Consider the following 27,860-nt stretch of genomic DNA (forward strand, 5'->3'; position numbering starts at 1 on the left):
TGTTTTAAGATAAAGCTGGACCTGAGTCACTGAGCCTATCGTCCCCGATGAGCCAGATCACAGTGAAACCTGCAGGCCAATAAAGTCTGCACCGATGACTGAAGGTGCTTTGGCATTTTGATATAACCGAGCTCAACTAGATTAGACAAATGAAACTTTTTGAAAAAAATCTGTTTCTTTGACTGAAAATAATTCGACCTGAATTCATCTTCCAAGAAAAATAATAAATCAGTCACAGTCAGGGACTGTGCTGCTCGGCATCGGTCTGCTCTTTAGAGTGTGTTTGCGACTAACTCCAATGTAAACACACACGCAGAGCCACTGATGTACTATAAAGTCCATATAAGGTGTACAGGAGGAGAGGCGTATGAGTCAAACAAACACAGGACTTTCATCAAGGAGACCGCTGTTCATGTCCCGCGTGACACTAAAATGACACGCTGAATTTTGGTCACGAGTTGTTAGCCACGTTAACGTCAACCACACTCTTTTCCTGAACCTAACTAAGTGGTTTTGTTGCCTAAACTTCATGTGAAGACGGACGTTTATTTTGAACACTATGCATGTAACGTGCGTATTTTGACCTGCTGTCACCGACACGTCCAGTGGTACGTAGAGTATCACAGTTTGAAGCTTAGTGCCACTGACTCTGTATTTGACTCTGTTGGGAGTGAGAACGTGTTGCAACGTTTTGTATTCTTGTCAATTGAGTGAAATTGATTTTACCGTAACAAGGCTTTCTATTTTGTAAGTACTGTAGTTGAAATCTCATGCAGTTCACATGTTATAAGCTTTTCACCAAGCTCCACACAGAGGAATGTGGGGGATATTTGCAGTAGATGGTATGACATGGTTGACTCTGATCCTGTTACTGATCTTGTCTTCGCATACTAACATTTACAAGGTAAAAAAAATACATCTTTGCTTAGTTTGAACATGTGAAACATTTTAAAATAATGCAGTTTGAACCATATCTATATTTTTTCACATCAAGTAAAGTTTCATTAAAGTATATTTCCACCTAAGAAGAAGAGCCTTATAGAAGTCCCTCCAGCTCTGATCATATGATCACAGAGCAGAGAGACTTAAGAGTGGCCCTCGACAGCCTCTGGGCCTGAGCCATGAGGGCTGAAGGTTCAGGTCTCACTGGGGGTCCCGTCACATTTCTGCCTGCCTTAAGTAGCTCAGGCAAAGCCTGGACTATATGTGCGCACACACACACACACACACACACTCCTCCTGGGCCTTGTTCTTCCTATTGCTCTGGTCCGCTGTGGGCTTCCACAGACAGCGGTTTGTCTGTCACACCGTCTGCGCTGAGCCCGGCAGTCGGACCCCGGGGAGGAATTCTGGCTCGCGGGCGGATCAGGCAGCCTCCAGTGATCCCGCCGTGACACGGCCCCGCCACTCCGCAAAATCAGAGCCGTGAGGTGAGAGCTGCACTGTTCCACTTTAAGCCGGTACCGACTCAAGTGAAGAGAGGTCCTCGAACACGACACACACACACACAAACAAACAAACCTAACGCTTTTCACATTGTTACTGCGTCTCATTTTCACCTGATACTTGGAAACACGCACTGATTTAAGGAAAAAAAAAACCCGAAGAGAAAGATAGTCACAGACAACGTATTCTGGTGTCGATGCAAACATCCACTGCAAATGAATTAAAACCTTCACGATCAGAGGTAATTGGGTTTTTCATCCGATTTCTGAATTGTTCCAGTGCACTCAGCATCAGCACCGGGCGTCGGCGTATGCTCCAATTTGTTCCAGGTATGTGGAGCACAAAATGTACAATCTGTCTTTCTCAGGTCAGTGGTGGCTCCGGGAAGCTGGAACAACAACATCCAGATGTGTAGTCGATAAGCCACTTACAATGAGAGCAGAAGTGCTACTTGAATACGCAGGAACTAGTGTCGCTCTCCTCTGAAACAGCTCGCACTTATACAAATACATGAATAAATAAAACCCATATAAAGATACACGATGCTGTAAGCACTAGGCCTGACTCGAATAGTCCACAATCCGACCTCAGGAGCCTGATTCGAGGTAATGAAACAATTCATTCATAAATAGCAACATGGCTAATTCAAAGAATAGGCCTATATTTATCAATAAGAGCACCAGATATATTTTGAATTTATGAACGATTCTCTAGAAATCTGCTGGGGGAGGTGCCGTGGAAACAGCTGTATGCGGCTTGTGTCTCTCTCTCCCGTCGACTGTCCTTTGGCTTCCCCGTCGTGTCCCTTCTGTCTGTGGAGAGCTACAACGAGCAAAATGGAATTAAGACCGAAAGCTCTATTAATAACCACAAAGAGAAGAAACCGTGTCTCTCGGTCTATCGATCTCCGCTCCTGTGTTAGTACTACGGACACGGACACGGACACGGACACACACACACACACACACACACACACACACACACACACACACACACACACACACACACACACACACACACACACACACACACACACACACACACACACACACACACACACACACACACACACACACACAGTGCTGTCCATTATTCCTAAACAACAGCTAAACCGTAGTCATGTTGTATCTCGGCCAATAATGTAGTTTTTACTATTATTTATAGATACATGAAGCTTAAAAGGGGGGGGGACAATGAGCAAGAAGAAAATCACATTAATCAATGATCAGTTGACTCGAGGCCAGACATAGAGGCCATAGACTGTATGAAGGCGACTTAGCCACTGTGATGTCACCGTGACGTCACACATTGGTTTGTGGACCACAGTTTTGAAGCCTTGAATTTAGCATTTTTTCCATCACCACCGTGGGTTCTGACCATCGTCATTGCAAAACGCCACGGTGGCGCCATTTTTCTCTGCAGCTCTGCACAGCTTTTCCTCAGGTGTATAAATAAGGCTTCAGGGTTCATGCGTACAGCTAACGGCCGAGACAACAAAGTGTCACTCGTTACTGCACGTTAGGATGGATAACAACAACATCAGCAGGCATGTTAGGTTCCATGTTAGCATCCTATCCACTACTATATCGGTATGACTCTCCAGGTTGATGGCATCAAATACTTCTCCTGTTTTGTCTTTGTGAAAATGTACATTCACGGAGGAGAGAGAGTCGAGACAAAGTTTGAAGATATTACTTCAGCAAGGACAGCAGTCAAAGTCAGAATCCCAGCGCCGTGAAGTAAAAGCAGACATGCGTTCATTTGCATATTCATCACATTCATCGTGCATCCTGCCAGAGGCCCCGTATCCCTGTGTGTAACTAATAATGTGGGGCACGCATTTAATATATCACTCGCGCGCTGCGGTGCAAAGTCGAAGTGGTGACTTGAAAGCGTGAATAAATGTGTGCTAAATAGCTAATTGATAAAACTGTGACACAGGTATATTTATGAAAGCTGTTTCTTGCCTTTCTTGTTCTTTTTCACACAATAATGTATGATTATGAAGAGTGGAAAAATGTGCTTTAAATTAGGAAAGGATTTAGCTCAGATTCATTATGTTTTGTCTGTCATATACTACGTTTGATGAACGTATTATTTTCAGAGCAATGGCGGCTTTGGCTCTAAATACTTCCACATCGTGCCCGCTGTATTTGCAACACCTTGACGTGCTGTTTTTTTTTTTTAAACTAAAAATCACAATCAGCCTGTGTCAAGGTTGGCCTCCTCACGGTGGGCGCCGAGTCCGCCGGAGTTGAATAGAATCAAATCAAGCTCCGTCTTTGATGAGCTGATCAGTTCTGTCGTCGTACAGTCGTTTCGGATAAATGTGGCCCGAGTGTACTTCGTTAAGAGACTTCAAAGGGGCTCTTTGAAACGAGGCCATGGAAATGCCAGAGCACTGGTGGAGCGCCCGTCTGTCCTTTAAAGTTCTGCTCTCGGCTCCCTTGGCTGCGTGTTAATGATGAACAGATAAGATATTCAACCGAGTGGCGTCGCCGTGCATCTGTCTGCCCGGAATTCACCCCCTTCCCGCTCTCTTGTGCGAACCAGACATATGTGCACGAGGGTTGTGCGTCTGTCTGCCACACAGCGTAAATGCAACTGATTGTTCCATTTCACCTCCAAATAAAAGATATCCCTCCATGTGGTCTGCGGTCAGAGTGCGAGGCGACGGGCAGCTACTCTTATCTGGGAGAGGGGAAGGTTGGCTTGTGTAATTATTTTCGCTGGCTTTGATCCAGAGCAGCCTCTTCTAGACACCTGTTGGCCTCTGGCTCCGTCTGAGGCCTGATAATTAGACACACAACCGCAAGAGCGGCACACACACACACACACACACACACACACACACACACACACACACACACACACACACACACACACACACACACACACACACACATATACACACATTAAGAAAACCAAGCAGTCATTTCCCATCATCCTCCTACGGAGGAAACCTACATCTGAAAGTGAGAACTTTGTGCGGTCGGCTCAGTAAGTGCAGCTTCACGCTGGCGGAGTGACAGCCGTCGTCAGTGCTTTTAATTTCTCTGTGTTCTCCGCTTCCACGTCTCACCGAGAGCCTCCGAGCTGCCGCGTCACTCAGACTGTGCACACTTTCAAATGACATTGACAGTTAAAGTCACTCCTGCCGCGCAAACGACAGAAACAGCAATCGATTGTGCTCTCTTTTTACACAGAAACCTATTTCATTCAGATTCCATTCAATTCGTTTCATGTCGGGTACAAAGAGAGAGAGAGAGAGAGAGAGAGAGAGAGAGAGAGAGAGAGAGAGAGACAGAAAATTATTTTCTTTAAAGAAATAATAATTTAGAGAGAAAGTAATTTCCTGACGTGCCCTGTCTTGTCATTTCATTTCAGTACATTTCCAAGGCTGCCTATTATTTTTCACAGAACAGTGGAGCCTTCTGCCAGGATGAACCAAAGACACACAAAGAGTCGGCCATGGACCGTTTCTACAATCAGAAATCCTTGTTTTCAGCAGCTGAGAATGCAAGGTTCTTTGGCTGTGAACATTTGTGGTGCGTTGAAACTCAACCGTATAAATATACGCATTTGCTCAAACTAAATAGCAAACGGGAAAAGCTCCAAACAGCTCTCTGTAACATCAAGACGCTTCTCAACTCTTACCTATTCCCTGGTGTTAGTTTGTCAGTGTAACTGTTAGCAGGGCTGTGAGAGTTCGTGTTCACTCAGCCAACATACCTCGCGTGAATAAAGAATAAATGTTACATAGACAGTTCAATCACAGAACACCTGACAGTTGAATATGTTGGTGGCCTCAATAATCATTAATAGACTAGTAATTACTTGTTGACCTGTTATTAAAGTAGAATATTCAACGACAACCCGGCCTTTTGTTCAGTCTACAAGAAGTCTGATAATTTCCTCCGATCAAATTGTATTCGCTGACCAAAAAGTCTTACTTTGGCAACATTAGCTACCTGCGTCGTCACTTTTGTTTTACAACGCAGGGGAGGATTTCACCTGCCGGTCGCACCGCCGCAAAGCTGGACACCATCGAGGCCGTATCACGCTTTATTTCCGCCCTCCATTAGTGACTGTGCTCCGACTCTTTTCATTCACTTTGTGATACGGAGCGACGCCGAGCCACGCACGCTCTCACAGAGCTGGAGTCACATTCTGGTAACTTGTATTTTGTTTCGCCTCGTCTCATTACCGAGTAGGAGACGGTGATCACGGTGAGCTATGTTAGCGAGTCTTTGTTCAGCTTCCTAAATGATTCTTCACCAACAACAGCATCAGCCCGTGCTGACCAATCACGGCTCTCGCAGGCGCAACACGGCATGTCCGTTGCAGCCACGCTAGAGCGTAGCCAGCCCCCCTGTTGACATCTTGTAAGGCTATTTCAATCAGAAGAGATAAGTGAATGAAGATAGAAAGGCTTTGGCGTGGTTGACGTTGACTTGAACGACTCATCTGACTAGCGAGTAGGGATGCCTCCCGAAAAAATACCCAGAGTATCGATAAGGTCCGGAGTTAACGGTTCTGCTATCGGTACTTTAGAAGTTACGGAGTGAGATGTCCTCGTCTCAAACCTCTCCTCTCCGTCTCTTTGTCTCTTTCTGCTTTACTCTGACACACACACACACACACACACACACACCAACTCTGGCTCAGTACAGCGTGAGACACACATCGTGACACAAAGAGAACAAAAAGTGTGGCAACATTTTACTCCAGCAGACGCTGAGAATCCTCGTTGTCACAAATGCAATGAAAGGGAGGTAATACCAGCAATTTATCACAACATTTGGTAAACAAGCAGAACAGAAATGTGCAGAAATGCTCATTTTGATTGTTTGTCGAGCAGCCGTGCATCCTCGTCCACTACAGGTAACGTTAGCGACGCCATGGGGAGTTTGATAATAAGAACAGGCTGAAAAATGAAAGATAATCATCACTTAGTTAATTGTTCAGCTGCGAATGTATTTTAAAGATGTTGGAACTTCTTTGGAACTGCTCAAGAAAGATGTTGATTCTTTTCTAAATTGTCTTTTTTTTTCTTACAACATAATCAAAAAGAACCGATAAGAGTATTGAGAATGAACCGATAAGCAGTATCGATAGGAGTACTAGAATCGATAGAATCCTAACGATACCCATCCCTACCAACGAGCGACAATCACAAAGACACCAGCAGCGTCTCCTGGACAAAAGCCGTGTGTTTGTTTGCATTTGGAGTTCCGTTTCTGCCGCATGACTAAATCAAGTTCATCCTTTAGTTGTATTTTGGTGTCAAACTACTGCCCCATGTTCTAACTGTCTAACATTTGGCGATGGGCTCATAGCCTACAGAGGTTTTATTTGAGCTTTTTCACGTAAACCAGCAGCGTGCCGAAACCAAACGAGGCAAACGGCTCCGTCCAGCTGAGGGGAACTGCAGCGTTGGATGGGTGACACCTTTCATAATGCACACGGTCATCTGATTAACTTGTTACAAAGATATTGAGGAGTTTACCTACCGGCTTTGTCACCAGCCAGCTTCTCTTTCCTCGCTGCAGATGCTGCCGAGCGTGCTTCCCCCTGAGTCGGACACCCCTCTATCTATCCTCACCTCGTGAGGGCACCAGTACTCGGACTGCAGTGTTGTAAGGAGATCCAGTCACCACCACACCCTTGGGTCTCGTCTACAGTTTGCTCTGAAATGTCGTGGTTAAACCCAACACCTCTCCTGGGGTTTGATCAGGGTTCGGACAGCTCCCAGTGTGTGTGTGTGTGTGTGTCTCATCTTTACTAACTGCTCTCAAAAAAGAAACTTGGGCATTTTGCCCACTGTTAACATGCCTAGGGACGATACAGAGGAGGCCAATGGTTTTTTTAAATGCTTTAGAAACCGGAGGTCTTAAAAAAAAGTCTACATTTGAGTAAATGTCTTGCCAGCTAAATCAAATTGTGTACAGGATATTCAACCATTGTTTCTTTATAATGCATTTAATACTTGTCTTCTTTCTTTACAGTGCTATAAAGGCAACAAAGTAGTGCATGGATAGGAGCCCACTGGCGTAACGGAGAATAATGCAATGACAGCGCCTTTGTGCTTGCTCAGAGCTCGCGCCCTCTACGGAGGTATAAACAAGGCTTTAGCCTCCACAAAGGTACCACTAGTAGATCAGATTGTCATTTCTCCTTCTGCCATTGTTTTCTTTTTTTTTTTTAAACAAACTACAGGATATGACATCTTCTTTTCCCATGATTCACGTTGACAGCGTAGGAGATATGGATCCTGTGCCGTCTCGTGTTGGATTTATTGTACGTATTAGTTTGGACTAACTGCCTGTAAAGCAAATTGCCTCTCGGAGACAAAAGTTTTTGAATCTGAATCACATTTAAGAGACGTCCTTCATCAGAAAGACACACTTTCCTTCACACAGAATGGATTATGACCCTGAGTGTGTTAAGAATCTACAATGTCCTTCATCGCACCTGAATACAGGAATTCAATGCACCTCAACGAGTACAAGGACAAGAAGAGTTTTAGAAGCGCACATTCCTGAGCCTCGTGAACAATTCCCCTGTTAGCTTGTGCTCTGGTCTCTTTTGTGTTGAACATCCGTGCAAAGCACACCTCAAACCGTCACCGGCGACATTTCAAAAGAAAATGTTTCAAAATGTACCTGCATGTGCCCATAGGTGAACGAGAAGAAGAGAAACCAAACAGGCCCGTATAGACACACACATTATCTGCACACAGACAGACGCGTGAACTCTAACTGGTCCTGGTGCATTTGACTAAGCAGTTTTGTTCAACAAATAACCCCACTTAGAGAAAACACAACCTGGCATCAAACAGAAGCACAGCGTGGCGTAAGGTGTGCAAATGAAGCTGTACGACACTCGACATGAGAGGAAACGTGCTCCGGCTCGGAGAAACTGATGCTCTTGTTCTTTCAATTAATGGGGCGTTTCACCCACACAAACAGGCCGCATGCCTCTCAGCACTGACACGTTCTCGACCGCTACGAATATGCATTGTCTTAGTGCGTATCAAGTCTGCTTCCGATGCGGAGAAAGGAAACGGGGTTCAGAGCAGGACGGGAAAAACACTCGGCGGTGTGATGGGAACGAGAGCCTCCTACTAACACCTGTGACAAATCTTGCTCGACTGAGGGTAGCAGGAAGGCTCCGGAGGGCGGGAGAGTATAGCAGGAGAATAAGAAAAAGGGAGACGGAGACAAAAACGAAGGCTTGACCTGAAAGGATAAAGAGGCCGTTTCAAATCTCGTCTATTTCTGTTCTGGTGTCTGTGTATCAGCGGCGAGGCTTCCTCAATGAGGTTCTTTTGAAAATATACATATATTCGCTGAAGTTAACTCCCGTCCCATTCCCTACACAGTCCTACACACCCTTCCATCCACAACCTTACCAAACCCTGTGCCTTTTTTTGGCCTTTTCCGTGCAAATCTCATATAAACAATGGAAGTGGCCGGTTGCTGTCAATGTTTGCTTTGGAACAAAAACATGAGACACGTTTTTGCAGGTCTTGCGAGGTCGTTTACCACCAGAACACCCGTCATTACTGACCAGTGGTTCAGTGTGTTATCTGGTCTAGTCACTCAGTCGTGAGGTTTATGCACCTTCCTGACTGGCAGAGAGTAAAAGGTTTGTCTCAAGCTTCAGTGAGCTTTTAAACAAAGGTGAACTGTGTCATATCTGCCGACATGAGACTTGTAATAAATTAAGCTCTCAGTTATTAAAGCTGCATGAACTGGTGAACTCTGTCTGACTTCAGAGCAGCGATACAGGCTCCACATCAGGGGGAATGAGGCCGGGAGTGGCACGGCCAGCGTGGGTGAATATCATCATCGTCAGAGGAGGAGGAAGACGAGGGCAGAGTTTGGTCGTGGCAGCCATTAATCCACTTGGACTGCTTTGAGATGACAAACAAACCGGCGACATCTTGACAGAGCAGATCACAGACGCAGCTATTTTTACAAATTGAAAAGGGTGGGGGGGGTGAAACAACAAAATCAGTTAGCGAGCGAGCGCATGCACTTACCTCGGCTGCACAAATGAAAAATAATAACAGTCACTACAGAGGTTGACAGGTAGGAAGCATGCTCGATGGGACTGTGATGGATGGTGGGGGTGGGTGATATGGGAGCTCTGGGGAAAAGGGACAGGTAGCAGTGCAGCACCCACGAGAGGCGGCGGGTGGGGGTGGGGTGGAGGGCAAGAGGAGTGAGTGACAGGGTGGCACTTTCAGCCGGCTCCACTTCAGGGGAGCCCCGGAGCGTGTTCTGTTAAGTAAACAGCTGCAGCGACGAGAGCTCCTCAAATATTAATGGGGGAACGATCCCCTCCACTCGCCTCGTTCAAGCTGACATTCGCCCCCACCCACCCCCACCCACCCCCACCCCCGAAGTGGACCGGGAGCAGACATGCCGGCCTCCTGTGACGAAGCGGTGACCGCCCACAGCACCCTTCAGGCCTGACACTGCGGGGATCAACCCAGGGACCCCCCCCGTGGCTCATTACTACCTGTGCTATCGCGAGACAACATTTCAAACTGCTTATGAAAACATACTAAAGCACAGTTCACCCCCCCGCTCCATCTGTGCCCCTCAGATGGGGATGAATTATAGATGAAAGGGTGCTCAATCTGAGAGGATCGATTCTAACAAGGTCCGAGTTCGCCATGACAGTTCCCCCCTTTTTACCGCCCATCCTCGGGACGCTCTAACCGACCCGAGTTTCTCTCTCTGGAGAACAAAAATAAAACGACCAACCTCTAGCTGGGCGCTTAACAAGTGAAGCTAACCAAGCAGAGTTAACTACTTTCACTGCCATCGTTACGAAGTCGCTAAAGAGGCGAATATAGCTGATGAGAAGTGCTGGCGAATGACCGAGACTCTGCTCGGTTCTACCTCCTGTGATCGACCCAGCGCTCCCCAACACCCACCTCATCACCTCTCCACTGACAGGCGGACCGGGGGAATTTGCTGAGGAGGAGTAATGGAGCTTGTCGGAGAGCTCCCTGCTTCACACCACTTAGCCTCTCAGCCAGGGTGGTTGGAGATGTAGGGATGTAGAGATGTGGAAGGAGGGGGGGGGGGTGGAGACGTGCACCACTGATGAGGCTCCGCCGGGACTCGGAGCAGACTCCTCACCACCCAAACATTTCTCCTCACATCAGTCACGCCACGCGGGCAGAGAAGCGTGCAGCCGCTCCTTCTACCTTCTCCTTCCCTTCGTTAAGCTGCTCGGTCCTGACTCGCCCTTGGGCCACGCCGCCCTCTTCACACACACTCCTGCTGGGCGAACACACAGGGTCCTGCTTCATCAATAATTCCTGGGTCGACTGCTTCAGTATAGACCGCAGCTTCGGCTGCAGCCTGAACAGTGAACGTGGTGTCGTTTTTTAAAGAAGTGAAAATATGACGACTGCTGTTTCCAATCTGGAGGAACGGTGTGAGATCAAAGTGTGCGATGGAGGATATAAAGTGGTATGATATTGGCCCCAAACCTCCACGACACGGTGACGTGAAATAAAATACATTTTCACATTTCTGATCCTGTGTCCCTGTGTTAATAAAACAAGATAATTCTTCATCTCTTGGGGGGGGCCTACATGCCAAATATATGTGGAATCGGTTTATTTTTACATTGAAATAATCTCTCCTTTCTCGTTCTTTAAAATGTAAAAATATTTTTGATGACTCATCGGGAAGGTCTACTTCCGACAAGTCCTTTTATTTGAATTCAGGAAAATGGGTCATTTGTCAGTGTCAGCCAGAATGAGTCATTACGAGTGTGTCTGATCTGCCGCCTCTTTGGGGAGCTGACGTCGTGACGTAGCCTCTGCGATCTCTTTCGGTTCCCCTCTGAAGAAATGTAGGTTTACCGACCAAGCATCTGCTTCAGCAGCTGGTATTAGAAGACCAAACATTTGTGATCTTAACAAAACATGACAATGATTCATTTGTTAGCATACTATATGAAAATGCTACCGCTTCCATGATAATTTAGCCCTGGGACGGGTCAGGTACGTCATTGTAAAGACATGTTGATCCACCGATGGTCTCCTCTAAGGCCGTTTTTCTAACCTTTTACTTCTTTTAGTGGACTTGCCTCATTACAACGAGCTGCTGACATTTAAAACCACACTGGACTAAGGCTTATGGGACATGGCCTTTTGTTTAAGACAGATAAAAACTATTATATAAAAGAGCAATTTAGAGTGTTTATAAAGAAATGGACCATCATTATCGGAGGGAACTGCTCGGCATATAAGGTTGTGTCCCACGGCTGGATTTCTTGCAAAGCTAGCGGTTTGGCTTTATGAACGAAAGCCGCAACTCAACAACTATTAGACATTCATGGTCTCATAGCTGTTCATTATAAGTATTGACTTTGGTTTGTGACACTAAAAACATTTCCACAGCCTCAGTCTGATAACACGCTAAACTACGATGGTGAACTTGGTAATATACCTGCCAGGTTCACATTGTTCACATTGTTATTGTGAGCATTGTGAGCATGTTAGCATGCTGAGATTAGCATTTAGCTCAAACATAGACTGTATATGTCACCTATTGGTTTGTGGACTACGGTTTTAGAAGCCTCGAGGTCGGGATTTTGGCCGTCGCCATCTTGGTTTTTGACCTGAGCTGTCTTTTTTTGTTTTGCAACCAGAATATGACACGAGAGGGTGGAGCCTGATGTTGAATAAGACATTTTTAGGAAGCCAAAGTGTTACAATTAACTTTCATGAACTGAAAGCACACTGTGAAAGAGTTAAAGTTGTAAGAATAAAACCCTGACAACTCCCGGACCGGACAATGCAGTAGTAGCGACCTGTCAATCACAAGGTAGACCCGCCCTAGAGCATTCCCTGCTTTATGGTCTAATTGACTCTAAATGGACCATAGTTTACTAAATTAACATTATGAAGAAGACTTGAAACTAGTGATTGAGACAATAAACTCATGTTTACAATAAATCAAGAGAGAAGTAGAGTAATCTTCTCATAGACTTCTATATAATCAAACCTATTTTTGCAACCAGAGGAGTCGCCCCCTGCTGGCCATTAGAAATAATGCAAGTTTAAGACACTTCCTCATTGGCTTCACGTTTCAGACCCGGAGGTTGCTGCCTGAGCTTAAAGCACAGCATCACTGAGCCACTATGGCTGTAGACTCTCAAAGTAATTTGAAGCAGTAGATTCTAGTTTCACTCCAGCTATTAATGTCTACGGTCAGTTCAGATAACTCAGACTGCTTGGTATAAGTCAGGGAAAACATATGATTTAAAGAAAGCAGCATGTATGTTGGTATGAGAACCACGGTCTTACAACATCCCACTACTGTCACCTCTGCTACTAAGAGAAGACGATAATAACTCTCCAAACAGCAAGAGGTCAGTGTGAGGACAGGTCATGTTAGGGGGTTAAACAAATGACAGTGGCCCTCTTTAAAAAAAAGAAGGTTACATATTTATATTGTTGTAAATAAGCCATGAGATGTCAGATCAGCCCCTCTGCCCTGCCCTGCCCTGACACGGGTGTTATGTCTGCGTGGCTGAGCACATGTTGCGTAAGTGTATCAATATTTCATTGGCCAAAATGAAAAATGCATCTCTTTGAACTATAAGTGCATCGTCGGAGGGCAAGCTGGTGGGGTCGCCAGGTGAAGGAAGAAACTATGAAATGATGGAGAAATGAACAGGTCGCCTCTCAGTGATATTTATTTATTTATCTCCCCTTTCAATTGACCGGGAAGCGCCATTGAGATGAGAATCTCTTTCACAGGAGATACCTGGCCAAGGCAAGCAGCCGTAAGAAATCACAACACAATGAGACACAGTTATGTGAAACCGCAACCTGAATTAGGTTCAAACAACTTAGACCTGCGTGTGAACCGACTGCAGAGCGGAGGATGCTTTTCATAAACAAGGAGACCTTGAAGATTAATTCTGGAGCGGGTGTCCCATGCCACAGCCTGCCAAACGTCGTGCACAAAGAGAGAGATTGACAAGCAAACACCTTCAGGTCTTGCCGGGGTTGCCTCCACAGAGCTGAACTCGAATAACTTCAGATTGAGGAAGCGATGGCTTTGAGTGAAAGGGAGAGGGGGAACTTTTTGCCACCACAACAGATCAGCTGCAGAGGTTTTGGATTTATTCTGAAAACGCCGCCTGGCCCGGAGTGAGGGTGGATATAAACAGAGTGACAACTAAGAATAGCCTCCATTCGGGTCGGCATGAAGACGTAACATTTACTTTCTCAAAAACACGTCTTGTTAATGGATGTGGCTGTTCAAATGGGATCTTGCGTTTGCATTGATTCGGCTCGCAGAAGCGGCTTTGATTGAATAGAACCGTGGGTATTTCTGAAAAACCGATTTGTATCATCCATTAAGTGGAGAAAAGTCCCACATGATGTATGGAGATGCTGGGTGATTCATTTAAAGCAGCTCATTAGCTCAGTAAGAGCTGTGTTCATGTCAATACGCTGCGTTCACTCTTCCCCCGTCCTTTTTCACCTCTCTCCTTCCCTTTCCTACTCTTCTCCTTTCCCTTCTCTTTCCTCGCCTCTCCCCTCCTTGTCTGTTTCCTATCATTTTCTTCCCTCTCCTCTTTTCATTCCTCGCCCCTCCTCTACTTGTCATCTCTCCTCTTTACTTTCCCCTCCTCTCCTCTTCTCTCCTTTCCGCTCTTCTCCTGTCCTTTCATCTCTTCCTTCCTCCTCTCCTCTCCTCTCTTCTCTTTCACTCTCCTCTACCCTCCACTCCTCCCCTTCTCAGCTCTCCCCCTATCTCCCCTCGCCTCCTCCACTCTCTCTTTTCCTCTTTCCTTTAATTTTCTTTTCCTTTTCCTCTCAGATCTCTTCCCCTCATCTTTCCTCTCCTCTCTTCTCCTTTCCCCTCCTCTCCCCTCCCCTCCCCTCCCCTCCGCTCTCTCTCCTCCTCTCTCCTCCTCTCTCCTCCTCTCCTCTCCGCTCTCTATCCCGGCTGATGCACCAGTGATCAGACGTTGAGAGAAACAAAGGCTCCTTCTCTCAGCTGGAGCTGGGAGGAGCTGTCAGTCCCTTCAGCTCTGTTTGATGATAGCATTTCAAATGACACTTTGATCCTCACTCCACACTGTTTGTTTTTCCTCAATGATGAAATTCAGCTCGAGAGGCGTGCAACAGGGCGCATCATTAAAACGTGGCTCAAACGCGAAGAGCCACGCTCGTCCCTAGAAACCGCTCATGACACTTTCCTGACACATCAGCGTAAAGAACACGACAGGGTGGGTGGCGAACGGATCGTAGAGAAGAACGGGAATCTCGCGTTCACCCCGCGGATAACGCTCCGCCGAGGCGACGCCAAAGCTGAATGGAACCTCGGGTCTCTCGACAAAAGGCTGAATGAGAATAACTGGATCTAATGAGGCAGATCTGTCAGAGCTTAGTGTTGTCTTTGGTGCGAGGAGAGTAAACCACATATTTCTGTCTTAAACCTTAAGAAAATATGAGAGTATATGGAAGTGCATATATTGTACAAACTTAAATTCAAATCCATGAAAGGTTTCCTTTAACGACTAAGACATTGTTGAAAACACGACATAGAACAAGCGAACATTTGTACGACTATTTTCTTCAAAACAAGCTCGAAAGCAGAGCGAAGCAATCGTCCTCTCCGCAGGTCTTCTCACAATGAATATAAACATAACACACCGCCTCTTAATCTCACAGAAATCAGCCTTTGTTTAAGAATAATGGAGGAAATACACAAGATCAACAGCCCAAAGTGTAAGTCTGAAAGAGTTGGCTCTTTTCTCTCTGGGGTGATAATTCTGCTATTGAAGATTTCCAGAGCCACAGCTGAAATCATATGCAAATATCCCCCCCATGGTGTGCTGACTGGCTGACACGCTATCAGCAGAGAGACAGACGTCGCCGTTTTTTGGGTTTTTGAGTGCGGTCAAATCAAAAGACGGAGGCACGATTAAAAAGGTGTGCCGTGAGAGCGCGCGAGACAACGGGAGCAGTTAGCAGGATGCCAGCCCCGTCGGGGGGGAAGGATGCTGAGGCCTCCCGCTGAGACGGCAGCGCCTGGCAACCTACATAGAGCCCGCCGAGATAAGACAGACGGCTTGAAAAGCTAAACAATGAAAACTGAAAGCATGTAAAAAAAAAAATAATGAAAACCAGGGTTTATCTGGGTGAAGAAAAAAGTGAAATGATTCTCGGGAAGAGGTGATGTCATGTTCACTCTAACCGGTCTGTCAGCTACGGAAAGATTATTATTCCTCACCTCCTTCACTGTGGTTCCCCCAGGTGAGTTACCCAAGTCCCTGTGATATTTCAGGGAAGCGTTTCTAAACCCTCGGGTCATGGACCACATAATGGCATCTCTTATTATTCAGTATTAATATTTCTAATAAAACTAGGTTTGAATTGATCCATGCACTTTAAACCCTGCTTGAGAAGCCATTGTTCAAACAATCACACTGACGTTTTAGTAATCAGCTGTCACTAACTAACCGCTACCTCTGTCTTCACTCAGATGACTTATACGCCAGTCCAGCATGAACCACCCATCGGCCTTTGTCATGGAAGGTAAATAATGAAAATAACGACGGCTCAGTTCCATTTGGCAGCTTTGAGTTCAGGTTCCCGGCTCACTGTCGCTCTCACTGGAACACTCGCGTAGAAGAGAGCCATCGTTAGTCTGATTAGTAAAACCTGTGCTTCTCCTGCTATGACAAGTTAAACCGGTATGCTGTGAGAAAGGCCTTTTTGCGTGCCCTGTTGCTTTTTTTTAGTAAAGTAAAAGATTTTTGTTTTTCTTTGCTTGCGCCAAAAAAGAAAACTGCATAATCGTGGCACCAAATGATCTGTGAAGACTGCGGCCTTCTTGGAGTCGGTGGGAGGGGTCCTGGAAAGGGCGCCGCCTGCCGACTCCATAGTTCTCCTGGGGGACTTCAACGCTCACGTGGGCAATGACGGAGAAACCTGGCGTGGGGTGATTGGGAGGAACGGCTTGCCCGATCTGAACCCGAGTGGTGTCTTGTTATTGGACTTCTGTGCTAGCCACGGTTTGGCCATAACGAACACCATGTTCGAACATAAGGTGGCTCATAAGTGTACCTGGTACCAGAACACATTAGGCCGGAGATCAATGATCGACTTTGTAATCGTATCATCTGATCTGCGGCCGTATGTCTTGGACACTCGGGTGAAGAGAGGAGCAGAGCTGTCAACTGATCACCACCTGGTGGTGAGTTGGATCAGATGGCAGGGGAACCGGTTGGAAAGACCCGGCAAGCCCAAACGTATAGTGAGGGTGAACTGGGAACGTCTGGCAGAGGACCCTGTCCGGGAGGTCTTTAACTCCCACCTCCGGAAGAACTTCTCACACATCCCGAGGGAGGCTGGGAACATGGAATCCGAATGGACCATGTTCAAAGCCTCTATTGTGGACGCGGCCGCTAGGAGCTGTGGCCGGAAGGTCATCGGTGCCTGTCGTGGCGGCAACCCGAGAACCCGGTGGTGGACACCGGAGGTGAGGGAAGCCGTCAAGCTGAAGAAGGAGGCCTTCAGGGCCTGTTTGGCCCAGGGGTCTCCTGAAGCAGCTGAGAGGTACCGGCAGGCCAGAAGGACTGCAGCTGCGGTGGTCGCGGGTGCTAAAACTCGGGCATGGGAGGAGTTCGGGGAGGCCATGGAGAAGGACTTTCGGTTGGCCTCAAAGAGGTTCTGGCAAACCATCCGACGCCTCAGGAAGGGAAAGCAGGGCCTACCCCAGGCTGTTCTCAGCAGGGGGGGGGAACTGTTGACCCGGACGGGGGATATTGTCGGGCGGTGGAAAGAACACTTTGAGGAACTCCTAAACCCGACCAACATGTCCTCTGCAGAGGAGGCAGCGCCTGAAGACCTGGGGGGCTCACCCATATCCCTGGCAGAGGTCGCTAAGGTAGTCAAAAAGCTCCTTGGTGGCAAGGCGCCGGGGGTGGATGAGATCCGCCCTGAGATGCTGAAGGCGCTGGACACTGTTGGGCTGTCTTGGCTGACACGCCTCTTCAGTGTCGCATGGGGGTCGGGATCAGTGCCCATGGACTGGCAGACCGGGGTGGTGGTTCCCATTTTCAAAAAGGGGGACCGGAGAGTGTGCTCGAATTATCGGGGTATCACACTACTCAGCCTCCCGGGGAAAGCTTATGCCAGGGTGCTGGAAAGGAGGCTCCGACCGTTTGTCGAACCTCGGATTCAAGAGGAGCAGTGCGGATTCCGTCCCGGCCGTGGAACAGTGGACCAGCTCTTTACCCTCGCAAGACTACTGGAGGGGTTCTGGGAGTTTGCCCAACCAGTCTACATGTGTTTTGTGGACTTGGAGAAGGCTTTCGACCGGGTCCCTCGGGGGTTCTTGTGGGGGGTGCTGCGGGAGTATGGGGTGCCGGACCCGTTACAACGGGCGATCCGGTCTCTGTACGACTGCAGTAGGAGCTGTGTCCGCATTCTCGGCAATAAGTCAGACACGTTCCCGGTGGGTGTTGGCCTCCGCCAGGGCTGCCCTTTGTCACCGGTCCTGTTCGTGACTTTCATGGACAGGATTTCTAGGCGCAGCCGGGCGGTGGAGAACGTCAGGTTCGGGGGTCTCGGGATCACCTCTCTACTATATGCAGACGATGTGGTCCTGTTGGCCTCCTCGGATCGTGACCTCCAGCATTCATTGGGGCGGTTTGCAGCTGAGTGTGAAGCGGCGGGGATGAGAGTCAGCACCTCCAAATCCGAGGCCATGGTGCTCTGCCGGAAACCGGTGGATTGCTCCCTCCAGGTGGGGACGGAGTGCCTACCTCAAGTGAAGGAGTTTAAGTATCTCGGGGTCTTGTTCACGAGTGAGGGTAAGATGGAGCGGGAGATCGACAGGCGGATCGGTGCGGCTGCAGCAGTAAAACAGGCGCTGCACCGGACCGTCTTGGTGAAGAGAGAGCTGAGCCGGAAGGCAAAGCTCTCAATTTACTGGTCGGTCTACGTTCCTACCCTCACCTATGGTCACGAACTCTGGGTCGTGACCGAAAGGACAAGGTCGCGGGTACAAGCGGCCGAAATGAGTTTCCTCCGTAGGGTGGCCGGGCTCAGCCTTAGAGATAGGGTAAGGAGCTCGGACATCAGGAGGGAACTTGGAGTCGAGCCGCTACTCCTTCGCATCGAAAGGAGTCAGCTGAGGTGGTTCGGGCATCTGATTAGGATGCCTCCTGGACGACTCCCACTGGAGGTTTTCCGGGCACGTCCAACTGGGAGGAGACCCCGGGGAAGACCCAGAACACGCTGGAGGGATTATATCTCCCAGCTGGCCTGGGAACGCCTCGGGATCCCCCAGTATGAGCTGGAAAATGTTGCGGGTGAGAGGGAAGTCTGGGTCAGCCTGCTTGGCCTGCTGCCACCGCGACCCGACCCCGGATAAGCGGAGGAAAATGGATGGATGGATGGAGTTTTTTCAACATTTAGCAAGAGTCCCAAGTAGCTGTGGCTACAATATTCACTTCATATTCATTAACCTTTTCCTGCCTGACGGACTTCCACTGGACACCTTCCTGAAGGTTACATGAATTCTGTGCAGTTTTTTTCCCTTTTTCTTTATTTTTCAAGGTTCTAAAATGTGATATTCAGAGCATTATTATAGCAGTAACCAACTAGTTGCTCTGTGAAGATGTAGTGGAGTAATAAATATACACAACGCAGAGTGCAAAAATGATTCCTTATTCCTGTAGAAGTCATTAGCTCTCGTGGTATATTTAAAATGTATTCATGATATATATGTTTAACATATTCACATTACCTGCTCACGCTTTTCTGTTCCTGTCTCAAACTACATAGAGGCTCCTGTCTGACACACACGGGGGGATGTGACACCAAACACACACATTAGATTCACATGCAGACCATGTCATCTTAATTCAATGGCAAACTGCACACAAACATCCAGTTTGTATTTGCCTTTGGTGATTCACTGTTCCACAAGCAGTACACTGGATAATGAGAGGAAAAACTAAGAAGGGCGGCATCACTGGTGCTGTACCTGGATGTGTGTGCTGCTTACAGTGTGTGCCTATAGCTGCAGATGATGTTTCTTCCTGCAGGCTGACAAACACTCAAATAATCTCTCAGGCTGTTCACTGCGGAGAGACACTGACTTTTTTTTTTTTTCCCCTCTTTGTGGCTCCAGAGCACCGAGAGAAACTCAGAACTCAAACAGACAGCGAGCTTCTCCGTGTTACGCCGCTTTATTAAGTATCAATCTGCACAACAGTTTGCCAGCCCAGCAGAGTGCTCAAAAAGTACCGAAAAAACCTCATTACGAGCTAACTAAGAAGTGACGCATAATGATAAAACACGGCAATTAAGTTGAAATCAAATTACGAGCTGATAGAAGAAGACGTGGTAATGGCGGGTAAACCCCATCGTGTCTGGTAAACGATGCTCGAAGGAACCCATTGGACATTGCAAAAAACTGCCTCTCCCCGTCATTAAGTTATCAGATTAGCCCGGGGCAGCGAGTAAACAACTTCAGACATCTCGCAGCAGGCACGCATCCTACCAGTCCCCGCTCTTATTGGATTACTACGGGAGACTTCTCCAGAAGACAAAACGACTCCATGGAGTGCGCGAGGCGAAGGGAATGATTATTGGAGAGCAGATGATGGGAGGGACAGAGGAAAAGGCCTGATCGGGCCAGACGCCCGCAGCACTTTGGATCGAGCGGATGGCTAACGAGCAGGAGACAGGCAATGGATGCAGAGGGCAGCGTGATCCGATTTTGATTATTGGCTGCTGGGGCCTGCCAGGTTCGGCCTCATCCGCCTCCTGCCACATCTCGTTTGAGCTACTGCCACGGCGAACGTCCATTCAGCACTATCGGAGACAAACGAGGGCAAGCGTCTGTCAAGGTCAACAACCGCCTCCGCCGGGGGCCACAGGGGGTCGGCCATTGTAATGCGTTATACACTTAAGAGTAATTAAAACCCGTCCAGGAGAAGCGGGGGAAGTCAATTTAATTTTTTTTTTGAGAGCGCTAATGAGATGCTAATTTTGTTGGCCAGCTAGGAACGAGGTATGAGGAACTCAAGGACACAAAAGAAGATCTTCCCCCGTCACTTCTGTTGAGTTAACTTTTTCAAATATGGCGCGTGTGTGTGTGTGTGTGTGTGTGTGTGTGTGTGTGTGTGTGTGTGTGTGTGTGTGTGTGTGTGTGTGTGTGTGTGTGTGTGTGTGTGTGTGTGTGTGTGTGTGTGTGTGTGTGCCCTCATGGATATTCTGCAAGTTTGTCGAGCAGGGGGAGACTGCGGGTTGCTCGTTGTCTTTATAGCGGATGAAAAGATATGAGCATCCTTTCAAGCTCCTTCCAAACTCCCGCTCATTTACAGAGCGTGGCCCCCGTGAGCTCAGAGCAAAGTGGAGAAAGCTCCCCCGCCTCGCAGCCACGAGTGAAGCCACATACAGATTGCCCTCACGCTGCCTGAAAGTAGTCCAAGTCAGACCTGTTTTCGAACACCCCACTGAGCCAGCCTTCTATGGACTCATTGAGTCATTCCAGGAGCACCAGGCTGGCTGTCCCACTTTTTTTTTTTTCTCTCTCTCTAGCAGATATCACACAGACTCTCTGATATCTGCACACGCTCACGCTGCTCAACTTTCCTCGCCACATGTTTGACTACATAAGAAATCGGGCCAACCCTGTCCTCTCATGTTTATTAACAGGGTTCACTCTTTGGACTCGAGTGCGACTCCCCCCTCGGGCCCGCCGAGGAGCGTGGCGCTGTGATGAAACCAAGCAGACAGCCGTGTGGTCTTGTTCTCTCCACCGGCAGTCAGGAGAGGCTCCTTTTCTGATGTGTCGCTTTATACAACAAAATAGATCGCGCCCGCAGTGCCGCTCAGCCACGGAGGCTTTCGGCTCTCTTTAACAAGTCGTTTCTTTAAATAAAAAAAAAGCTTGAATAAAAGCTTGTCTCGTTAACAAAGGATAATCTAATTTCTGATCTGCGAGCTCGGGGGGGTGAGCAGTAGCAGCGCCGCTCTGAAGGACACATTGCCGGGGAAACAACAACAATTAGAGCTGCCAGTCACCCAAAATGCCAGTTGGTTTTGGATGAGCTGTACAAAGGATACAGACAGAAGAGATGACTGAGGGAGAGGGGATGATGTATAATCACATCACAAACATAAATCTGTGCTTAAGTCAGCTTAGCCACAGCGTAAAGACATTGGCCCCTTTCACACAGCCTGCTTTTCTGTCTGAAAGGTACGGAGGCAGAATGTTCCACCACTGAGCCGGCAGCAAAGGTACTCATAGAGCCCAACCTACGTCACTGTGAAAGGATGACAGCATGCACGACATTTAAACGGCCTCTTTTTATTGTGCCCTGACCAACAGAAAACCCCCCCAAAAAAATCTGAAAGCACACACTGAGACCCGCAATTGTTTGGTTCAGTGTGAAAAAGCAAAGTCGGCATAATGGCAGACAGTCTTTACAGCCGTACTCTCTGTGTGAAAGAGAGCTTTTGTTTTGGACTTGTTGCAGCCTTGAAGTAGAGCTGGGTCACTTTACCGCAGACCTCCACACATACAACACTTACTTCACACCTCACTTCTTTGTGTCTTTCTAATTAGAATAGAAAATCACTGTACTCAAGTGCTCAAATAATAATCATTCATTCATTCATTAGTCAGGGAGCAGGAAATTAATTAACTTTTGTTTTTTATCAGCCAAAAATGCTAACCATGGTATATTGAATACCCTGTGTTTTTTAGATTGATAAATGGACAAAACAGTCAATTTTCAACCCGTCTCCTAAAAGACAACTGCTAATGTGCAACAGAAAATACATTTTGAAACATCAGATAAACGATGGCATTTTCTATCGACAAAATGAGGAAAAGTTCATAGTAAATATATTTGCAATATTTGATCTTGCAATACAATCTCCACTCATAGCATCCACAGCATTCTAACACTTAATAATGGTTATGTTGAGGCACTCAGCACTCGGTTACAGTGAATTGGTAAAGCATGTTGCTAGAGGCTACAGGCAGCAAATACATTCAATTTGAAAACGTAGCAGTGCCCAAACAGATCAGTAGTATATAAATTGCATTTAAAGGAGACAGGTATGCAATTTGAGGTTGCAAGCTTACAGTAAATCCTGACCTATGCGGTGAGCATTTGTTGCTATATTTCAACATTGTCTAGATTTAGCACCTCCAACATGTAGGCTGCATGCTTATTAAACCACAGTGTTTCATTTTTTACATGTTTTATTACGTATGTAATTAGTAAAGCAACGAAATAACTTTTGCATTAATGAGTGATTGATAACTTTTCCAACTAACCTCCTGGTAGTAAACTGATGTTGATGTGCAGAATCAGCCAACATTACCGCTCTCCTCATGACTAATAATAATAATAAATTCCACGTATCCACTCATCTCTAGGCTGCTCAGTGATGTGCAGCAACACATACTAATACACTCCTTAGAAATATTGGACTCCATCATTTATTTTCTAAATTAAATTCTCGGCATGCACAAGATCAGCTTCTCATTTTAAAAGATTAGATTTAAAGATGGCCGTCCTGCACAGCTTTAGAGATTCTCATTTTGAACTAAATTGACAGCATCAGGCCATTGAGCGCGAGGCAAGCACAGCACACGGGGGAAGATGATGTTATGATCTCGCTAATGTGAATCAAAATGAAATCCAAGAGCCTGTCCCATATCAGAGTGGATGCTGCAGTCTATCCATTACGTAGTGGTTCCCTGGTTTACTATAAAGAGATCCGATCGGGCTCATTAGATTGGCAAATGGCATGTGAGGCATTCTGCGCAGGAGCCACGCATCATTAGAAATTCCTAATGCCTTACCTATTTCCTGGTATTGATCTAGAAGAAGCCTTATGTTAAAGCGGCCTGTCATCTCACCGCTTAAAAGACAAACATAGAGAGCCAATACTTTTTCTATTGTTAGGAGAAGTTGACTTCAAAAGGGCGAAAACCTCTGGTGGAGTCTGAGGCTTGGGGGAAAGCGGAGCAGGGCAGGTGGGGCTGGAAGGAGAGGGGGAAGCAGGGATAGAGAGAGCACTCAGAGAGATGGGAGATGAGAGGAGTGGAGAGGGGAAGCCCTTTGATCTCTGGCAGGAGCGAGCGCATGGAGAAAAAAAGAGACAGAGAGCAGCAAAGGAGATTGCAAACAAGGCATGCACTCAATTCCCAATAGCGGCACGAACACGAACAGAAGAGACAGACGGAAGGGAGAAAGAAGGAGAGAGAAAAGTCAAGCAGATTGAGCGAGACAGAGATGGAGAGAGAGGATGACAGGGCCAGAGAGAGAGAGAGAGAAAGAGAAGAAAAGAAAGAGGATGAAAATGAAGCAGAGGGAAACAGATAAGACCAGGATGTTAAAAGGATTTCAGTCCGGGGGCTGTTTGGGGAGTTCTCTCAAGTCCTATGCTAAAGCAATTAGCATTGAACCCCCTTCTAGGAAAGTGCAGCCAAACCACAGCGGCAGTCTCCAACATAGTTAGTGTGTAACAACCAAGTCGAGCAAACCCCACGGTCCCCATTAAACCTAAACTTTTAATTGGCGTGTCAGGATGGTGCTGCGTTTCGCAACCCGTGAGTGTGCGCTCTCAGAAAGAAAGTCGGCCCAGTGAGTCTGCACGTCCCGCTTCAAGTGGAAACCCAGAGACAGTAAACAGAGCTGCTGTGATTGAAAAGGCCTGCGTAGCGTGATCACGAAAGCTCGGCATTAAATGTGAAACGGGATATTTCATAACATCTGTTGCCAACATGGCTGCTCTGTTGAAGAAAAAGTTGTGTACGCCTTTGTTGTCGGGGAGTTTAGTTGATACCAGTTCCTTAAGTTTACAACCGTCAAACCTTTTTATTTTTTTTAAGTGAGCCGATGTAATGTTTGTAGTACAGTAGAAATGATGACATAGAGTAATATTAGCACAGGGAGTAAAGACGAGTAGAAAAAGTCAATGAACTGACTCTCTAACATCGGTAACACACAGGTTTCTGAAGCTCAAAGCGGGCGGCTAATGGCCGTCGCCATCTTGGCAGTGATGACACAGCCTACATCCCGCTAATCCAACAATAGGCAAAGGCTTGAAGAGTAGATGGAGCTGAAGCAGGCCGAATGAAGCCTGGTTGCTTAATTAAACATGTCCCACTAACTCGAAGCTACCAAGCTAACAATATTAACGTTAGAATTTCACTCACCGGCAAAACTGGAGCACATGACTTTTTCATTCAGTCAATTCAATTGTCACATGAAATCGAACAAGGTAACGTTACAAGTCCAGTGAAATGCTGGTCAGCTCCTTCAATTTGCCCATCATCCAACACCCACACCAGCAGGATAACCGGCGTACAATGAACCTCACAGCAAGCCTTATTATTTGTCCAATATTTGCATGAACATTTTTCCAAAAGCCACCAACACCACAAACACGGCCGAGTGGTTAAGTTTAGTGACTCGAATTAGCTGAGGTGACAACTAGCAGACGGCTCCCGCCTGTCACTCAATGTGGCCATGCCCTTAATTATCCACAGACTTTAAGCGTAACTCAATCTGTACAGTAAATATGAAGCCTCTGCCAGCGACAGGCCTGGAAACAGCTTGCTTATCTCTGTCCAAAGGTAACAAACTGCATTCTAGCACCTCTAAAGACCTCTAAGCTAACCGGCTGTTCCATGGTAGCTTCACATTTACAGACTTAAAAGGTTCCAAGCTCCTCATTTCACTCTAACGAATTAGAGGAAAGAAAGGCAATAAGCATAGCTCCTAAGATGTCGAACTACTCCATTAATCATTAGGCCTTATTAAAGGTCTTTGTTGCTGCTTGACTGAAGGTTTTCTTAAACACTTGAGAACTTTGATGGGAACTTTGAGAAATTTGGTTTGGCCAATAATAAGAGAGAAAAGAGAGGAGGTACTTTAAAGCATTCAGCATGGGGACACTGATTTAATGGTGTCCCCTTTAGTTCCTGCTGACTTCCCTGTCCGCTCGCTCACTTCCAGCAGTCACCTGCCTCCTCGTTGTTTCAGCTGACAGCAGGTTTGACGATTCCTCAAATCACTGTTGCACTGAAGTGTTATATAGCGCACACATCTGTTAGCCAGAAACCAGTCGCACCAGTCCGCCTCCTCTGACCTCTCTCATCTGTGAGTGCTTTCCCAGGAACCCACTGCTGACTGGCGTTTTTTCCACTCTGTGAATGTAACAGTCTTCGCCGACTGCAGTGCGCCAAAATCTCAGGAGGCTGTCACTTTCCGGAACAACATGTCTGGCACCGACAACCATGCTACATCTAAAGTCACTTTAACCACATGTCTCTCTGCCGTTCCAACATTTAGTTGAACAGCAGCTGAGCGTCTCTTCCCTGTCTGCGAGCATTACTCCTGCTTTTATTTTATTTCTTGTGTGTGTGACTCACCGTCTGGAGGAGTGGGCCCGCTGACGTGAACAGGGACTCGTAGCCAAGAAAGTGGATACTTAGTGTGCCGATTTGAGGACGTCAGTTATCAGTTTAAAAATGCAATTGTAATGATGTTTTTTTCTCCCTGTGCCAGTTAACGAAAGCAAGCTTGAGACTGTGCTCACTGCTTACCTTGGAATATGGCGGCGTTCTGGATGATGAGACGTTTGAGTTGAGCACTGACAACCTGCAGACCGGACTCCAAGTTGCTGCGTGCGGCTACCTGATACCGCTCCTCCATTTTCTTGGAACAGCAGGTCGGGCCTTTGGTTTGGCAAACCTGGAGATCGGCACCTGGTAGGGAATCAACAGAGACAGGACAGGAGGCTGGATGAGCGCAAGGGAAAGGAGCTGCAAAGACACTTTTGTTTGATTGAAAAAAAGAAACAGAAGCCTCTCTTCCTTCGCACAAAAAAAAAAAAAAAAAGATTCAGCCGCATCCTCTGCATGCTAATCACGGGAAACTCTATCTACAGCAGATTCTGCAGCCTTAATGAGCGCGCGATCATTATGTAGAGGGTGTCGTATTTAGCCGGGCCGGAGTCAAAAATAAAATGCTGCTGAAAAATAAAAGAGGCATTTTGATTGCACATTCAACTGATACACCACAGCTGTGTTGTTGTCCTCGGAGCTCAATTTGGTCAACAGAAAGTTTCCCAAGACTCCGGGCTATACTTTTTGCAGGGAGGATCAAAAAGGGCACAAAGATGAGAGCCAGGAGCAGATCAGCGTGCACACAAACAAACCACGGTTTCAGAATACGACATTGACCAAACGGAGAAACATTGATGGTGATGAAACAACATTTCTGCACCTGGCCACTGACATCACAGGTTGTTTACGCAGACGAGGAATAATTAGGTTATTTTGAAAAGGTGCAGAAGTAAGCCAGTTAAGGCAAAACTAAGGTGACAAGGACGTTTAACTCCGAGGTAGCCGCGCACCAACCGGATCAAAGGAAATGAATTCAATTTGAAGAAAAAAACACAAGTGAGGAGGGCGATAAAGACGACGTGGTTAGAATAGAGTCTGATAGCGAGGGGGCTTTAGCTGCTGCGAGGGAACTGCAGTTTTGTGCGACGATGCACGGGGGGGCCATCTTTTACAAAGAGCCCTCCTCTCTTGTTTTATTACGAGAACATGCCTCTGCTGTGGCGATGTCATGGCAACGCTGTACGACATGTATCCTAAAAGAGACTTTAAACGAAGTTCAATCGGAAGCTGCTGTTACCGGTGCCTTTGCAAAAGAGGCAACTACTCAGAATGTATGTTGCAGTTCTCACATTTCTGTGCCAGAACACATCTATTGAAAAGAGAAAGGTCCAGTGGAACACGTTTCTACAGACGAGCTATACATTTTACAGCCTTTTCCCAAATCGCTCCTCTAAAACGATGCACACGCAGACATCACACAGACATAAATAGGCCACAACCATCTGATGTTTGAATACAAAGAGGAGCTCCCTCTCCTTAGTGCCTCCCCTCTCTCCCTCCCTCTCTCTCTGTCCCGTGTGGCTGTTGAAAGCTTCGGCTGCCGTCGTAACGTGCCAGGCTGCGTCTAGGAGTTGTCTGCGGGATCTGCTGCTGCCTGAGAGGCGTCAGTGACAAGGGGCCTGGTGGATGGAGAGGTAAACAAATGTCAGGGGAGTCTGCCAGCCGCTGGTTGGGATGCAGGGGATAGGGAGACGAAGCCTGGGGATTCATTTGGAGGGAGGGCTGGGAATACATATATATATATATATATATATATATATATATATAAAAAGTCTTGATAACAAGTGTGTCAAAAGACAGAGGGGAAAAAGAAAGGCTTTTGTCGAGACGGAGGGTTTATCTCAATATGAAAATTGAATCTCTCTATTTGAGGATTTGCCTCTGAGGTCTTCAAACAATAGACTC

General features: G+C 47.0%; 1 protein-coding gene across 1 annotated transcript in view; it reads right to left on the reverse strand.

Moving 5' to 3' along the window:
• Positions 1–27,860, reverse strand: part of gpc3 (glypican 3) — a gene marked incomplete at its 5' end in the record, with an annotated part of 96,142 nt that overhangs the window by 59,928 nt on the left and 8,354 nt on the right. Inside the window, one exon of the mRNA XM_079167115.1 lies at positions 26,094–26,255. Coding sequence (XP_079023241.1) covers positions 26,094–26,255 — 162 coding nt within the window. The remainder of the gene's footprint in view (positions 1–26,093; positions 26,256–27,860) is intronic.

Source organism: Pholis gunnellus, assembly GCF_910591455.1.
Source record: "Pholis gunnellus genome assembly, chromosome: 10".
In the NCBI taxonomy this organism is placed as follows: Eukaryota; Metazoa; Chordata; class Actinopteri; order Perciformes; family Pholidae; genus Pholis; species Pholis gunnellus.